General features: G+C 38.5%; 1 protein-coding gene across 4 annotated transcripts in view; it reads right to left on the bottom strand.

Moving 5' to 3' along the window:
• Positions 1–18,303, bottom strand: part of SEMA3D (semaphorin 3D) — a 131,132-nt gene that overhangs the window by 29,240 nt on the left and 83,589 nt on the right. For all 4 annotated transcript variants that reach the window (XM_009086870.4, XM_030238347.2, XM_030238346.2 and 1 more), the window contains 4 exons: positions 17,498–17,640; positions 5,568–5,682; positions 5,038–5,107; positions 3,156–3,300 (listed from right to left, as the gene is read on the bottom strand). In XM_009086870.4, coding sequence (XP_009085118.2) covers positions 3,156–3,300; positions 5,038–5,107; positions 5,568–5,682; positions 17,498–17,640 — 473 coding nt within the window. The remainder of the gene's footprint in view (positions 1–3,155; positions 3,301–5,037; positions 5,108–5,567; positions 5,683–17,497; positions 17,641–18,303) is intronic.

The raw sequence follows: 18,303 nt of genomic DNA, 5'->3' as shown, positions 1-18,303 counted from the left end.
ACAGCTCAATAAATAAACTAGAAAAGTTTTCTTCCTCCTAATTCACTGAAAATCTTTTTCAAATGCCGTCTGTGATTTCTGGGACGGCATTATGAAAACTCTGCTTCAGAATACAGAACGCATTTTAAAGGAAGTTCTCCATGGTTTCTTTATTAATGGATAATTTCCTGAGAGAAACCCTAAAAGACTGGAATAAAACTGGATTTGTTATCTGAGGACAGCTGCAGATATGCAAGTCCAATTTTTTAAACAGCTAAAGCAGATAGAGCACAAGCTCCCTTGGTTTTCAACTCACTCTTTGTGTCGGGGCTGCCTGCTTCATGCTTTTCTTTCTGTCTCTTTTTATTTTCACCTTCTGAATAGAAACAGATTTGAAGCCTTGCCTCTGTTTAATTCCCATTATTTCCACTTGCACTTTTATACCACTGAGCGAAGTTAAAGAGCTGTATGTTCTGCAGTGTCAGAGGTGTGGAGTGTGCCAGAGGTCCCCTGCCGCCGTGTCCAGGGGTGTTTTGATGACAGCAGAGGGCAGGCAGAGCCTGACACAGCTCAGGGACATGAGCACAGAGGAGCTGCTGCTGCCTGAACCCACTCAGCATTGCGAAGGCATGATATCATGGTCATGTTGGGAGTTTATCTCAAACACAAATTGCCACAGGAAGCATTTTGTCAAAATTTCAAAATCAAAGTAGTCACAGTCTCTATAGTGAGCAGCTTTATTTACTTAGGAGATAAAGGCAGCAGAGCAGAAAGTTAAATTAGGGTATGCAGTCTCCTGCTTCTGTATAAATGCTGAAAGGAAGTCAATGCATTTCTCAAAGCCAACCACCAAAAGAAATGCATTTCCTAGAATAGCCATTTTTAGACTTTGCCAGTAACTTAAAGTATAAGAAATACAGAATCAGAGCAGTGTTAGCTACGCCGACTGTAGGCAACACTTACGAGGAGCTTAAATTTCAAAAATGTTCTAGCAACTTAAAAAAGGGTAGATTGTTCCTTTGGCTTTGTTCTGGGCATTCCTGAACCACCTCATAGCTGACAAAAAGCGACAAAATTAATCTCTAAGGAAAAGCATTTCAGCATTCACACTGCAGCAGTCTTCAAGGTTCATGTTGCTGCTTTTCCTTGCCTTTTAGCACAGTACTGCTTGTCCAGATCCCACCCTAAATCCGTTCATATCCAAGTTTGGCATAGCCCATCACAAGCCAAGAGCATGGCATGAATCTACTTATTTGGATACCCTACATCAAACTACTGAGCCTGAAGTGTTTTGCAATCCAGCTCACAAAGGGAACAGATAAAAAGTTATGCAGCATTATGTTTACCTAATTTATACAGTAAATATGATAGATATCTTTCTTCTGACAGCTTTCCTCAGTAAATCCACTTCCTTTCTCAGTCCTTGGTCAGACAAACTCCTACACCAATCCACTGACTATGAAGGTTTGGAGGACTTTTAAGATACTGATTTCTCACAGCTGTTATCAGGTGCTTAAAGGAAGCAGCTGGAGAGCTAAGGGTTGGCTTACAGAAAATATTTATCTTTAAACTTTCCAACTTTTACAAACCTTGCAACCATGGATACTCAAATCAGTGATAAAGATCAGCACTGACATGCTTCAGCATGGCATGTTTCCTTTCTTGAGAATCCCAGCTCAACCATGTGATGGCTAATACACTCAAAAATGCAATGAGCTTATGACCCGTCTATCTGTGCAAAGTGTTCATCCTTATGGGGCACTCTGAGTTTTTCAAGAGAGTTATTTTAATCTCTTTAGATGCCATGGGACCAGCTATTGTTCTCCCTGGCACCATTATAATAGCTAAAATTAAATTCATCTGATCTTATTAACCAGGTATGGAAGTTGCACACACACAAAAAAATTAAATTTAATCTTCTTTTGGGGGGCACTGGGTATTTCACATGACAGAGATGCGTAAGCTGGCAATGCCTAAGTTGTTCAGGTTGAGATTTGCTCCATCAGGACAGATCATGGGCAAGCCAAATTATGAACTGTCCTGGTCCCTGGAGAGAGAGCTGCTCTGAGGTTCATCCTCAGCTGAAAGAAGGGAATCAGCACCTGGGGCCTGACCTGCCGAGCGCTGGGACCACCATGTGCCACAAACAGCATCAGCTTGGAACACACAGTTCAGCCCAGTGGAAGGATGAAGAAGGAAACACAGAGGCACAAGGAATTATGTGAAAAGATGAACTAAATCAACTAGATAATATGGCCTGAGGCAGAGGTTACACCAGTGCTGAGGTCAAAGAAATAGTGCAGAAATGGCCACATGACTTCTAGGCCATGTCCAATACTGACAGCTCACGGCTGGCTGCCTAAGACTTGTTCACTGAATACCTGACCAAGAGGATGAAGAGCTATTCCAGATAAAATTGCTGCTCTTTTACAATTTTATGTACAAAGAGTTGCCTAAACTTGTGATGTTTTTAAAGTTGAGGTGCTTTTTGAAAAGACCATTTCTTCCTCATCTGTAATGCTGGCCCGTGCTTTTTGAAATTTAATACTGTGACAGAAGTGGGAAAAGAAAACTTTAATGAGTTTTTCAGTTTTCTTCCTCATTTTTGCCTGTTACAGCTGAAGTCTAAGAGACTGGAGTTAGAAGTATTTCCAGATACCAAGCTTCTCTTTTCTTCCTGTCGCTTACTTTTTATCCCATAAAATGTCCAGCAGTTAGCTCCTTATTTTACTTCAAAACACAACACATACACAAATACACACAACAGAATCAGAGACACTATCTCAATGATTTTAACAGACATGAAGATATTAGAAATACAAATAAAAAACCTGTGATAACTATATAAAGAAAGGTCATTGGCTTTTTATGAAGCATTGATGCCTTAGAGGTGATCCCAACAGACAGAAATATAGCTGTACAGTGGGAGACCACAATATGAGAGACAATCAGGAAATAGTCTGGACACAATGTTATCTCAGAGACATGGAAAAATGTATATTTATATACTTACAGTGTAGGTAGAAATCTGAGCTATCAACAGAAGGGGAAGAGTTGAGAGGATAATTTGAAACATCCTGAGCAGAAAATATAAATTACCAGCCTGGGGAGGGAGGGGTGTGAAACACGATTGCTTTTGAGTAGAAGCAGAGGTGTGTAATTAAGGAGAGACTCACTGTGCCAGGCCTGGGGTAGGGGATGCGGCCCTCGTACTGCACCCAGCGGTGATCGGCGCTCTCCTTGTGCGCGTAGGGGCCGTTGAACACCGCCCTGATCTCGGCCATGCTGTACACACACACTGCAGAGCCCTTGAACACCGAGCTGCAAGGGAAGAGGAAAACATGGGCAGGCTGCAAACACCCCCGGTCAGGGAGCCTTGGGATCAATCCCACACCTGGTGGCCGATGTGCTGCTAAACATCAACGAGCACAGATCTGCTAACTACAGATATTTAATGTCCCTGCTGTTGATACCTAGAGAGGCTACCTAGAACAGAGGCTAGACAGTGTTAAAGCAATGAAATAGGGATTTATTAAAAGGCCTTTAAAGAATGCACCTTGGGCAGTGCAAGAGCCTGTCTGGGGCTCCACCCAAGATGGACCAGTCACGAATTTTCACACTTTGGTCCATTTACATATTGGGGTTAATTGTCCAGTTACAGCTTCAGCTTATGAAGTCCCATCCTCACAGATGATCTCCTCAATTCCCTGCTGTTTATACTTTTTGGGCCTGAAGCTGCAATGCTGTCCTTGGTTCTTGGGCTGGAAAATTATTTTTTTGTTTAACTAAACCATGAAGAGAACTTGCTAACACTTTATAGGAAGTTCAAAGTTATACATTAAAGCAGTACAAAATCTAGAAAATATGAAAGCTTGAACTTAAAGCATCATTGTTACAGTTTTAAGCTTTGCTCGGCTGAAACCTGGTTTGGCCTTTGGGACTACTCAAGAGAATGTCATTTTTTCTAGGGGCTGACAGTCTCCAGCTATCATTTACTAGCTTTATTTTACTAGCTATTTTGATTAGACTTTCATCCAGTGAAGGACATTCATTTACATTGCATTCACATCTGGAAGCCCATATATTAGTGATATAGGTGAGGTCCCTGAGAATTAAAAGTTGCATCAGAAAGACCAAAAAAACAAGATATAAAAGTAAACACTTATTGAATTTTCATGCATTTTTCCCTTTTAAAATGTATTTGTCTAAAAAAATCTAAAAAATTTCAGTTTTCCAAAGAACACCAACCGCCAGGTTGCTGAGTAGCATGCACTTTAGTTGCTTCACAAACCTTTTCATTTATTGCATAATATTTACTTAAATTTTAAGTATTTTCTGAGGTTATATATTCTAGAGAGCTACTGTGGCAACTGCTTCTGAATTAAGGAGTGTCTTGGCAATCCCTCATTGTACTCATACTCATCAGCATTTGGCTAGCCATTATTTACACTTAATTCAAAGGTTCTGGAGACAAAAGAAAGAATTTTTAATTTTCTTTCTGACTTTTTATAGAGAGCACTTCACTATTGATCTGAAAGGTCAATTATTAATTAGTGCATCCTCCTAAGATAAAGCTGGGTTATCCTTTCATTAACTCTGAACTATAAAATCACTTAACTATCAGTTTATAGAGTAATTTTGATACTAAGAAATTGCAGATGTCAAAGTATTGCTTACAGAAATGAGGCTTCACAACAATAATTTGCCTAAAATTGTAGCAATTGGTTGCTCAATAAATACAGAAATTCACAAATTCAACTGGATTAGATTGAAATAATCTAGTTTGCTTTTGATTGTTACATTTACATTACTTTTTAGAATCACTCTTAAAAGTTAGGAACACAAAGGTTTAGGGACATAATTTATTCTTTCCAGTTCTGAAAAATATTGTCCTCAGTGACTAAAGCCTTGACATTGGACACCTAATTCCAGCAGTTCCTAACTGCTCTCAGGAATCAGGATCTAGTCTAGAAGACCTGAGTATACACAAAAGTATAAAACTCCTGAGTAAGATCTTCATCATTTGTTTCCAGAGGCAAAAATGATACCAACACGTACCTTGTTGTAGTGAAGACTCCATACACAAGTGGGTTCCTCTCATCTCTTGTAGAAAGTAAGAATATATCTTCTGCAGTGAGAAAAACATATTTGGGGATTTTAATTTTTTTAGTTAAACATCCATTGACTATTTCTACATTAACCAGCTGTAAGTAGGAAATTTATAAAAATATAACCAGATTCATAAAAATATAACCAAATTATTTTTGTTGGAATTTTAATTTCTGTCATGTGAATTTGTAGCAATATTCTGAAACGTGTTCATTTGCAGATAGTGTGGGTTTTATACCAAATCAGATTTTTACTTTCCAGCTTTTGGAGGGAAAGGAAAAACACTGTAATTCTGATCAGATCAGTATTAGTTATAATCAAGGATTTCTGATCAAAGTCAGAGGTATTACTAGCATGGTTTGGAAGAGGAGTAAAATCAGCACAAGACATAGTAATTCCATAAACCAGAGGGTGAAAAATTCCAACAAAAGCAGGTATTACTAACATCAAAATAAACCATTAAAGATAAATCAACTTACGCAGCTCATCGAAATGCGTGTCTGTCCCTTCAGGACCAGGTATGGAACACACAAGCCTGGCTTTCAGAAAAGTTGTCCACTTGTTTATTAGGCTTCTTTGGCCTCCCATATCATTCTAACAAAAATAAAATGAAATACCTGAATATTAAAAAAGTAGGGACTTTAACACATGACAGCACAGTATGGACTGTGCATCTTCTGTCTGATTCCACAGCTGACTCCAACCACAACAACATAATTTTTTTTTTCATTTTCTTTTTCTTAAAAGAGTGTAGGAGAGCCTTTTTCTAAGTAGTTTCTGTAGTTACTGATCAGCTCAGAGAGAGGGCAACTCAAATTTTCTAATTATACTCAAAACTGATTGCAAAGTTCCTTCACCAGCTTTTTAACTGGAATATCCATATCACATGATTTATTGCTCTCTGTGAGACTAATTTTTATAATCAGTTGTTCTTCAAAATCAATGCAAATACTGCACTGGGTTTTTTTTTTTGTGTACACAGTACAGAGAAAAATGCATTCCAGGAAAAACCAGTCATATTATTCTAATAATCATTGTTACAGAAATATCAGTCTGTCCTCCTGCAACTGGGATTTTTTTCATTTATTTTACTATGGGTTTTCAAAACGTAAGCATGCTTGCCCAAATTTCCTTTTAGCCACTAGAGAAAGAAAAAAACTATAAAGGGTCACTTGAAACTGGAATTACCTTTCTGAAGGGTAAGTGACCTTCTACTGACTTCGATCAGCACAGATGTATGGAAAATAGATTTCAGAAGATTTAAATTTTAAGAAGCCAAACTAGGAGTTTGCTCATGGATGACAGGAAAGACCCTGCTGGTTCCAAACAGCAGAACAATTCAGGCTCTGCAAACCTATTTGGCCCCCAGAACTCTTTATCCTAAAAATGGTAAGGGCAATGATATACCAGCAGGAATCAAGAATTGAAACACTTAAAAGAAATGTTATCACCAGGAATAGTCTCCCAGCTGCAGGTTCTGAATAGCCCCAGAAGGTGCCTCTTCCTCTCAGTTATAAAGGTTAGGGGATCTGTGTTGTAAGTTTAAGGACCACAAATTTAGCCATAAATATTCAGCCCCTTCAGATTCATTAGGAGAAATCACTTTTTTGTTAATTCACTTTGCAATCCGAAGGCACAGAACCAGCCAGAGTAGGAAACACTGGCTGGTGGGAATTACATGTCATCACCACAGACTGTACTTGGCCCTTCAGGGCTGTATCATACATACTACAGGCATTCAGAAAGATGGTTTTAAGTGCTGAAATCACTTCACAAGGAGTAACACTTCTCTGGTAATGCACTCTAACTGCTTTTCCTTTTCATGTACCTGCTACTTTCAAATAGATTAGCTCAGTTGGAAATGATTCCTGTTAATATATGGCCTTTGGAACTCCTGCTCTTACAAGAATTGCTGCCTCCTCTCTTGATTTCCTGAGGTTCTGCCAAGCCTGAAGCTTTGCATCTACCCAACAGATTTATTATAAAGGTGTCAAAATTAGCAGCCTGAAGCAAATAGCAAAAAAAACCTCTGCATGTGTGTGTTCTGTTCAAAGGCAGAGCAGATTTTGTGGTGCAGCTGAAAGCAAACAACTGCAAAGATGCAACAAAGAATGTTAAAATGCAAGGAGTGTTAAGCTTTTCCTTCCTCTGGCAATTCAGATTAGCTAAGCAAATCTCACACTGCAGGGCTACCACTTAGATTTCTGGTGAATGCACTGCAGCATCACAGGAGATGAGACATCTCTAACTACCTGACTAAAATCTGAAAATAGGAAGAAAGCGTGGAGCAAGTGATGGGGCTGAAATAGAAGAAAGATCCTTGTCTAGTTTCTACTTCAGTCACTGCAGCATTCAGCTTCTGCAAGAGATGGAAGATATGTACTTGTGTTTTACCAACCTTAACTTGTGATCCACCACAGCATTTTCACAAATGCTTATTTCAAATATATCAGTAGTTCCATTGAGTTGTTAGATAGCAGTGTGAACCAAACATTGTGCTCAAAGGAAGTAATCTTAGCAAGTGCTACATGCATTAAAGTATAAAATATATGGATTTAAGATGTATCTGCATTTGCTTTCTCTCACGCCAGGACATGATGTTAACCATGTTATTTGAATTTAAGAGGCATTAGAAAATACATTCACTTGGTGTGCTTTACATTTCCAGAAACTGCCAAAGTAACTCTGTACACTTTATAATGGAGCAAAGGGGATTCAGTGACCAGTCAGCATTCCAACAGCTACCAAGTCCTTCTGAAGCCAGAGAATGACAAATTTATAGTGCAGAGAGACTGAAAAGACCTTTCACTGACTTAGACAGTTGCACATATAATATGCTGACATATCCTTCAACATGCTTCTTCCTACTGCCACGGCTGAGCAACATAAAAAGCACATTTTACTATGAAGATATTTTTTCTTGTGGTTTTGGGGTATTTTTTGGATCAGTAGACATAAAGTACTCCTCAATTCTATATGTCATCTCTGTTTAATATGGTGTCTTTCCTTTCCTATTGCGTGCCCAGGATTCATTTAGATTGACTGAGAAAGTGCAGGAACTGACAAAGGCCATGATTTTATCTACATACAGAATTAGTTCAGTCTAAGGAGGTTCTGAAACTATAAATAATCTAGGTATGTCTTTGTTCCTCGAGTCTCAAGTAGAATTTCTCTTACTAAGCTCAGTAAATGTCTATTTTTTTTAAGAAAGGGCACCTCTTCCTTCCTCACAGTATTTTTAGGTGCATATTAGGTCAGTCTTTGACCATCTTGAGGCTTCAGGTGCTGGAGAACATGGAGTTGTTCTCCTTTCCTTCAGACCATGTTGATGAGACCAAGGCATTCACTTTGCATTGTATCTGCCCACTCTGGTGGAGATTCTTTGGACCTTCATCACTCCTGATTATTGGTCTCTGAGAGGCTAAACAAAGGAAATACTGGCCTAAGTTATTTTTGGGACTGGACTGCTACAGAAAGAAGACAGACTCTTTTGCCAAAGAGATTATTTAGTAGTAGCAGTCTGGAATGAATCACTGATGTGCTCAAATGCTGTGAGCTGGCTGTAGAGCAGAACATAAACACAGTAGGATGTACAGGCTGGGTAGTCAGTAGATTAGAAGAAACGCATGGAAGAGTGAAAATCACTAAAGCAAATGCCAGTTAGTGCACAGGTGGACTGAAGTGAGGATTAAACACAAAGTCATAGACTCCTAAGAAGCCCATTCAGCTGATTTATACCAAGCAAAGGTTTGCCTCAAGCCTGCTTAAGTAATTAACTGGATGTACTGAAATTATTTTTGACAAGAGATATGGTCTGAATACAAAGAACTCTAAATATTTCAGGGAGAATGGACAAGGAGACAAGATAAATTTAAGTGCTGAGAGAAGGGGAAGGCAGCATGAACAAGCCTTTCATTCCAAAAATATGGCTAATCTTTTAACAGCCAACCAGCCTTGAGTATCTGAAATCTTATCTCCCAAAATATCACTTCTAAGCACACCGGATTAGCTGTGTTTACTATAAACTTTGTTACTGGACAGATGAAGGCACTTAGGGACTGCATATTTCATTTTGAATATAAATAAAGCTTTAATTAGCACTTACAGCTTTGTAATCTCACAAGCTGTAACAAATACCAACACTTCTGCCTGAAATACCTTCTTTTTAACAGAAAGAAGTGCCTGTAAGACCTTGGTTACTTGTGCTTGTCTGAGTTAGAAATATAGATAATTGCCAACTAGAAGGAGGGCTGTTCAACCTGTTACCTGTTGGGGAAATACTACCCCAAAATATCACAAAAAATTATAACTACAAATTACTTAGATAAATGGGTAAGTAATCCAATAGTAGTTTAATAAATCAGGCAGACTCTTATTAACAGAAACCCTAAAATTTCATCCCTTTTCATAGAGTTGGTTGCAGAAAACAATTTGTTGCAGTGAGAAATCAGGTTTCTACCAAATTACATTGGGAATTCAAATATCAGATGTCCCACTTCCATAAGCATAGGTAATTGTATGGCTGACATTCAGGAAGACTGCTGTTTAAATGGCACAGTGTAAATTTTGTGAAGTAATTTAAGGTCATGTCATGCACCTCTCTTGGGAGTCTTCCATGGAAATTTCAGTTTTCTGATCTGCAATTTATGTGCAATTTATGTGCAATTAAGCAAAACAACTTAATTGCAGATTAAGCTTTTTCAAATCATCTAGCTAAAGATAAGTTCACATGAGAATAAAAGCCATTAGAAAAGATACTGCTATATGATCAAGTGATTTAAAAATCCACTTATATTAAAGACTTTCTGTTGTATCTATTTCCTACTCTGTTGTATCTTGTATACTATATAAATATAGCTTCATTAAAATGAACAAATGTTAGTCTTGGAATCCAGTAGGCAGGAAAACAGATGGCAATGAAACTAAAGAACATCTGCATCTTTGGGGATTTAAATCTCTTATTTGCTTGTAAGTAACAGTGACAAATTGAACATTAGAACAAAAAGTGCAGTTATCTGAAAAATCAGTCTACATCAAAGATGTCAAACACTGTGATTCATAAAACTTTAAAGACAGTAATTATCCTGAACAGCCTCTAAAAGGAAGAAAAAAAAAAGGAAGAAAAAAGAAACAAGACAATGAGTGGAATTTCTAGAAGCAGGTTATTAATTACAGCCAGTGGCAAGATGTGCAAAAGGACTACCCAAAGAGAATTCCTGGCCTGAATAAAAGGAAATGTTGGAGAACAGAGAGGAAAAGTGCTGAAACTGCAAAAGGCCCTGGAGCCTTTCTCTTATTGAAGCTTAGCAGCTATGTGACAAAGCTACCAGAAACAAATGGCATCCCCTGGAGCAAAGCCTTATATTATGGAGGAAAAAAACCCTCCAACCTTGTAGCTGACTTTATAAATGGAGACACAGCCAACAATCTCCTTGCAACTTCTGTCGTCAGGTTCAGTTCTTTCTATAATCATTTTGTTTTACTTTACATATTCTGTCCCCACTCAACTGTTAGGTACCAACCTAACACAGGAAAGTAAAATTGTTCCTTCAGGAATTCAGGGGCAAAATTTCTTGTTGAAACCATACAAATGTAGATGAAGATTCCTCCCACGATTTCATCAGGCTATGGGTGAAAACATCAAGCTATGCATGAAGACTTGAGAGAGAATAAAAACACACTTGCAATATAAGCAAGAGAAAGGAGGCACATGAGACTTTAGAACTTTGACTGCTCTCCTATGGATACATCAGGTAAATCTGGGGAAGTTACTTCTCCTCCCTGTCTGCTCTTCCCATCTGACAATGAGGTGGGGACTCTGTTTAGTTCCTGCTCCTCAACCAGGCTTGTTTTTATTTCATTGAGTAAGTGCACTGAGCATGCATAACTGCTTGTTTCACCATGGAAAATGTTGATTTTTGTTTTGGAAAATATTTAAACATCACACCCAGAAGTTCTATCAAATTATCTTTGGATGGGATCCAGACTGGAAAATCTAAATACACAGCAAAGAAAAATTCTGGACTGTTACTAAACATACCATGAAAAATCCCTAAAATCCAGAAACTAACAGGCTCAGGTAAAGACAAGGATGGCTTGGGAGAAATAAAAGACTAAAACTAAGCACCATTTTACCTTTAGGCCACGCAGCAATCCTGCTCAGATTATCTCCAGCAGGCATGCTAGTATTAAGAATATTCCCCTAAACTGTCCAAATGCTGCCACAAATTAAATGTACTCTACTATATCCACTGCTAGGTTGTTCAATCTAACTTCAGTTGGAATCTGAAGTCAGCAAAGTCTTATGACTAAAGAAATAAAATATGTTACGGGGTTCTCAGGAAAATCTACTTAAAATTTTGAGTATAAATTGTACATGGTTTATTCCAGGGTGGTTGACTTGCCTTTACCTGTCTCTCGTCTAAATTTTCATATATACATAATATAAATAACAATATATCCATACATAAGAAATATATAAAAACACAGAGAACAAAGTCTTCAGGTTATGAAAGGCATCATTCTTGATTATGAGGGCAAGTCAAGTAATTAGATGGATCATGCAATTAATGTCAAACAGGAAATCAGATTCTGTATGGTTTTAACAGATTGACAGCACTGTGAAACTGGAGGAGAATGAGACCCAGCATTGGGATAAACTGGTTTCTTTATGAACAAATAAGCTTGAATTTGCCATTCAGAATTTCACATTCTTACATCAGAATGTCTTGAATTTCAGGTTCCAGGGATTCAGTAGGGCAGAGCTCCCTTTAAAGTCAGTGGAAAATATGTTCTTCAGATGAATGGAGTCTTCCTCCAAAACTAGTTATCTGCCTTTAATGAAGGAAGGGCATGCCTGATAATTAGTTTCCTCACTTGGATATATACAAGTGCCTGAAGTCACTAGCATGAGATATTGTGATCACAGCATTGATAACCACAGGTTGAGAGCTGGGAAGGGCATGAGACCAAAGAATAAAGGTAGATCATCATCTTAGAGAGTCCTTTAGAATCTGGAATCCTGAAACCTCTGCATTTACAACACTGTACTCAATCAACAACAGCAAAACTGCAAACCATGGTACATTTTTATAGCAAATGTACTGAAAGGGAAAAAAAAAAGACAGGAAGATAATTCAGTCATGTGAAGTAAAACTTCAAAATCAGAAAGTCATTGTTTGTACTCTTACAGATATTTGAACATCTGAGCCAAAGCACTCACAAGTCAGGGACTTTGGATTAGCTATAGGAACTTCTAGAGGTTTCCACTTCTGAGCCAAGGCGTACTGGCAGTGTCTTATGCAATGTCTCTCTGGCAACTAGGATGACATCCAAAGTTGCTTCAGAGGTCATGCAGCTGCATTTCCATAGTCCAGTTTTTAAAGATCTATCCTGATACTGCAACTTCTTTCTCACTTTCCCTGAGGTTCAGTAAAATTCAGTCACACCTCTTTACATATAAGCGTATCTTACATATTTTTGCATCATCTGTAAATCATGATTTCCCCTTTCAAAACACCAATTACTGAAACACACCCATGAGGGACAGAAATTTACAAAACTTCCTATACTTATATAACCCTTGCCAATAAGAAAAGTTGGACCAAAAGAGCTGATGTAATATCTCTTAATCCATCACACTCAGAAGCAGATACTCTATGGAACTGGACAATCTCCAACACATCAGCCCTTAAAAATGAAATCATCACGATGAGCATCTGCTTTTCTAAATAATTTGAAAACTTTCAAATGGCACATAATGTGCAAATACCAAATTAGGAAGTCCAAGAGGAATGGTTGCCAAAGAACTCACGGCTGCAAAGACACTTAGTGGGCAAATGAGGGCAAAGGTTGTTCAAGGGATGACTTTTTCAGAGAGTTCTTAATCATTATTATTGAGAAATCAAGAAAAAAAATATTTCCCATGGCTGGAGTTGTGGGTAGGTAATATTATGGTGACAAAGGAGGTATGTAAGCATGTAACACACAGGAAGTTAAATCTCCTCTGGAATGAGTTGCCTCCAGAGCTGGAAGCAGGATGGCTGCACGAGCATGGCTCTGAGCCCAGATTAATTAGCCCTGCTGAGAACATGTGAACATGGCTCTTTGGCTTCCGGGACCTGGCTGGTGCAGCTGAACGGGAAAGCAGGACACTGCCAGGATAGCTCCAAGGGCTTTGGGGAGAGATCAATTATCCACACAATGCAGAAACACCAATAATGATCACGGACCAGTTATCCCTAGTCACAGCAAAGGCATGGCTAGACTATATCCAGGACAAGAAAAACTTAACTTCCGCACACCAGCAGCCCTGTGGCAAAGCCCGTGGAGACTCTGGACTTGGAGCTGCAGAGGAATAACTCCCTCCTGCCATTCTGGGAATACAAATTGCTCTAAGCACCAGACAGGAGGCAAGGTCACAGCCTTGAACTCTGCTGATGTTCATGCCTTTGGAAATAAATTACATTACCCAAAGGTGGAATGCAGGGTGTGTCCAGGGCTCTCGACTCAAGAGCTCTTAAAATGATTACATTCCAGTGTGCTTAGAAAGTACAGTTTAACCAAGAGGGCTGTGCCTAATTGCAGTATTCTTTTCCCCAGGTACAGCTTGGTATATATAGGGGTGGAATGGTATTAAAAAAAAGAAAAAAGGGTGAAAAAAAGAAAAAAAAAGACAAAGAGCTCAGTTGTTCCCACTAGAACAAAGGCTGTTTCTGGATACCAAACACTTTGGGAAATATGGGAAAACATCAGGGGCTGGAGTCTGATTTCTTGGCAGTTGAGGTCTCGGAAACCAGCCTCTAAGACTGCAAGCTTTAACTTTTGCAATACATCACCAAAACCATTAAAGAGAAGCTTGTAACACAGCAAATGCAAACCGCTGTAATAATAAACAGGATTTTCATACTGCAGCAGAGAGACTACTGCTTTTGGCTAATTTCCACTTCATTCCAATAGGATGAGGTTGTAACTATGAAAAGATGTGTTTCTATATAGATAACAAACAAACAAAAGCTCCAACAACTTTCCTCCCTCTTCAAAACTTTTTCTGTGTCTCCTCTATGTTAAATTTTTATTTCTCTCTTTATTTGAGTGGGGAAAATAAGAGGGAAAACTGTGCCTTTTCTAGGGCTATACTTGTACATATATGAGGTTGTCAATAAATAGAATTAGAATTCTACCATCATCTTGCAGTATGTACAGAAATGAAGCTGACTTGCTACTGGACTGCATAGGGCATAGTGTATGGATGCTGAAATTGTATTTTTTTCAAAATCTTCCTCAATGTCTAATGATTGTGTCCTGTCTTTATCTGATACAAAGTGGTTCAGCATTGTGGGCTTGAAGACAGTGTAGCTGTAAAAGCTTATGCCTGTGTTTCTAGAAATAGGAATAAGGGGATCCATGCTCCTAAGAAGTCAAGGTTTGTGTGATCAATAAATATACATATGTCTAACTGCATGCATTTTAACAAATAAATAAATTTTGCTGGCTAAAATAATAATTTTTCTTTTCGGTTATGGCCTTACATGAAAAGAAAACCAATAACCCCAAACACTGCAATTTATGGAAGTATGAATGCACCAGAAATAGGATCAGGTATTGCAGATAGGGCAATGACACATTTTCTGCCTTGCTCAAACCAAAAACAGGAAATGCCATTTGCCATGATAAATGACACAACTGGTTCTGAAAGTGACTGTTGAAAGCAGTTGCTCCCCAGTGCCAGTGACACAGAAGAGATGATGTAAAGCTGAGTGAGGCTGTGCAGAGCTGCAGCGGCTGCGCTCTTGCAGCACAGGCTGCAGGGCACGGGGTGCAAATGCTCTGCTGAACAGGACAAGGGACAGCTGCTGGACTCTGGGCAAAGAGCTGCCAGCAAGAGCACTGCAGTCTTCTGGGTCTGAAAGTAGCTGGGAAAGGGGAATGCTTTCCAGAGATTTTCCCTAAGGGAGGGGATCACTGAGAGACCATATTGTCGAACCCTTGGAAATTAGCCAAAGAATAGGCTGCATTGACTAAGCTTCTTAATAAAAACAAAGCCTGTTCTAATTTCAGCATGTGTTTCTGGCATTAATGGACAGAAGCCCTAAGGCATGGCAAGGTAGAGAGCAATCAAGTTCCAGCAGAAAAAAACTGTGTTTACACCAATCAAACTACTTCAGAAGCTGCTGAGCTCCTCCCAAATACTATTATTCTCTGCTTAACAGGGAAAGAAGGCAAAGGCTTAACTTTGTGCAGTACAGATCACATTAATGAGACAGTGCAGTTAGAAATTGTTGTTATCAATTGCTGCAATCAAAGGCATTGTTCTCATGTCAGAGACAATTAAGCACAGCAGATGTTTCATACCACAGCACAGATCCAAAATATCTCATCCATGAACAGAGAAATCTATTTGCACATTTAATTTATATCAAATACCAATAATAATTCTATTGTTACTATAAGAACTAGAAATATTTTTTTTAACTTGTTGGTAATTAGGAGAAATATAAAAAAAAACAGGAGTCTGGATTATCAAATTAATTCTGCAACCAGTGCTCAATAAATAAAGAAGACAGTGTAGAACTATTAATAATAATCACCTTGCTTATCAGTTTTCACTGTTTTGGTTTGACTACTAAAAATAAAATTCACTACATTTTTCCCATTAACATGATTACTCTACAAATTCATTCTCATTTGAGGTATGATTATACACAGTCATTAGGATTTCCTTACAATACATTTGCTTTTATTATGATAGCTTATCTCCCTTTTTCTCTAGGTAAAGGATGCTGGTTTTCTCTAGCCAATATATCTTAGTTTACTATACTCTCTCATGTGCCTTGGCTTGAAAATGCTGTCTATCAATTTCTCCTAATGCATTAAGTGCTCTCTCATAATCAGCAAATGCCACGTCTAGCAGCAAATCATAAATGTTTGCATTTCCATTCTGTCATTAATCACTCTGCTGTGAAATACCCAACTAAAGATTATCCATTCTTTCGTCTGGCTAAAAACCTACTAGAGAACTGATTTATGAATGAATATTTTGTTATCTTAACACTTTAGGTCAAGGACAGAAGTGTGAAATGGCTGTGGCCACTGAAATCTCAGTTGGAGCTGGGAGTTTGCTGCACTGCAGGGAAGCTGTAGATGTATACATCCATACACTTGTCCACTCTTTGTTTTCAGTGTGTGTCCATAGCTAAATGAGTGCTCTTCTCCCACACACTGCATGGTCACACTGCTCAGAAACTGCAAGTCAGTTAAAACTTCTGAACAAAATCATAGAAATGTACCTGCTTGTGTGACTTCTGTGGTGCTGCTGATATCTAATGTATCACGAGATAAACATTTCCTCTAAGCTTAGGTTTACTATGTTACTAATATGAAGGCAGCTTTCAAGTTCCATTTTCCTGATTTTTACCAGTGATTCCTGATGACCCAAGGACAGGATGGAAGTACTTCTACTAACTACTTCTGTTAGTACAGAATACAGGGACAGAATGTCCTAGGGGACAAGGGACTGGATTGAGTGTACATTTGACACAGAAGTCTACAAAGCCCTCTGCCACTGGGGAGACCTCAGTAAAACCATCAGGCAAACTAAACAGCAAACTACACTGACTGCTGTCTTCATGTGCAGGAATGATGTTTTTCTCCTCATCTTTTTAGGAGGATTCTACCCATGACAGAGATGCTTCTCCGAAAAGACTGAAGCTCATGAAAGCCTAAGTCTGTGTATACCATCGAGGCACAAATCTTTCATAAAGGGCAAACCCAAGCAGAATGAAGGAGAAAGTGAAGGAGTAATTCATTCAAAGGAGGTCAGGGCATCAGCCAAATCAACTTTTTACATTGCAGGAGACCCAAGGTCTCATTCCTCCTGGTCAATGCGTCAAGAATTGCTCTTCTTCCAGGGGAGGAAACACCCAGGCAGATGTGGGTGTATCTCAGAAACTGCATACTTCCTTAGCCTCCCCTCACCCCAGAGGATTATCAGGAATGTGCAGAAACAAATGACTGACCCCAGCTCTCAGCAATGCCCAGGAATGGGTTTGTATGTCCATGCATCAATGGGCGCTTTCCACAAAACCCCAAATACCTTGCCACTGTGTACACTTTGACTCATGCACCCTCACTGGAAGCCCATGAAACAAAGCATGACAGTGTTGCACTGAAGGTCAATACTTTACTGTTTGGACACAGGATTGTAATTTATAATCATATTAGCTTTTTAAAAGAGGTGCATGGTCAATATCAAGTCTTTTTTTTGCCAAGTAAATTTCAGATGGCATTAGTAATCAATGTTCAGAAAAATTACTACAGTGGTTCATTGGGTAACAAAGGGGAAAACACATTTCTCACAGAAATAAAACAAATTTGCTTAATTTTTATCAAAAAGATTAAAAGTCCTCACCTTACAAACTCTCCCAACTCTGGAAAGGATTGTCTTGTCAGATGTGCCACTATCTTGTGATATTTCTCGAAAAAAGAAGTAGATTTTATCATCATCTGGGTTATAAGTATCTGGGATAGGAAAAGTTCCAATGAATTTCGCTCCTGGAAATCAGAAGAAAAAGGGGGTTAAAAATGTGAAGAAATGCCTTAGTACTTGCTGTTAAACTCTGCATTTATGTTACAACTTTCAGCGAAATAAAAATATTATATAGATATGCAGCAACGTGTTTCTTACTAACTCCAAGGGAAAACCACCATAAAGTCTGAAGTATTTACTCCTAGGCTGATGTTTTTGTGTGTAGATCTTACTACAACTTGCAAAAGTATGCAGCACTGCTTATCATTCTCTGTTTGGAAACAGAGTAACTCTCAGTACAAAGTATTGCCTACACAAATCTGCCTTACTGCCCTTGCCACAAAAATGAAGCTAAGCTGATTTTCTGAAATCACCTGGTAGAATTTAAATTAATTTAATTACTCATGGCAGCAGTTATGAATACAGAAATACACTACTGTTTACTAGAGATAGCTTGCAAAGGAATGTTTCCCACATATCACATATCTGTGATACAGCAATCTCACTGACTAAATCTACCAAATCTGTGGAGTTTTTACCTTTTTTTTTTTGTCAGGGTTGGGATTAAATGTGTGAGATGGTATTTTTTGTTTGGATTTAGATTTTAATAGTTCTTATTTGTATTACAGTCTCACCAACTATGAGTTCTGTAGTACTTCATTTTAACAACCTAAAAAATGGAGCCAAAT

This window comes from Serinus canaria, chromosome 1A (assembly GCF_022539315.1).
Source record: "Serinus canaria isolate serCan28SL12 chromosome 1A, serCan2020, whole genome shotgun sequence".
NCBI classification, from domain to species: domain Eukaryota; kingdom Metazoa; phylum Chordata; class Aves; order Passeriformes; family Fringillidae; genus Serinus; species Serinus canaria.
Note: the sequence above shows the minus strand (reverse complement) of the source record. Positions and strands in the feature narration are given on the sequence as shown.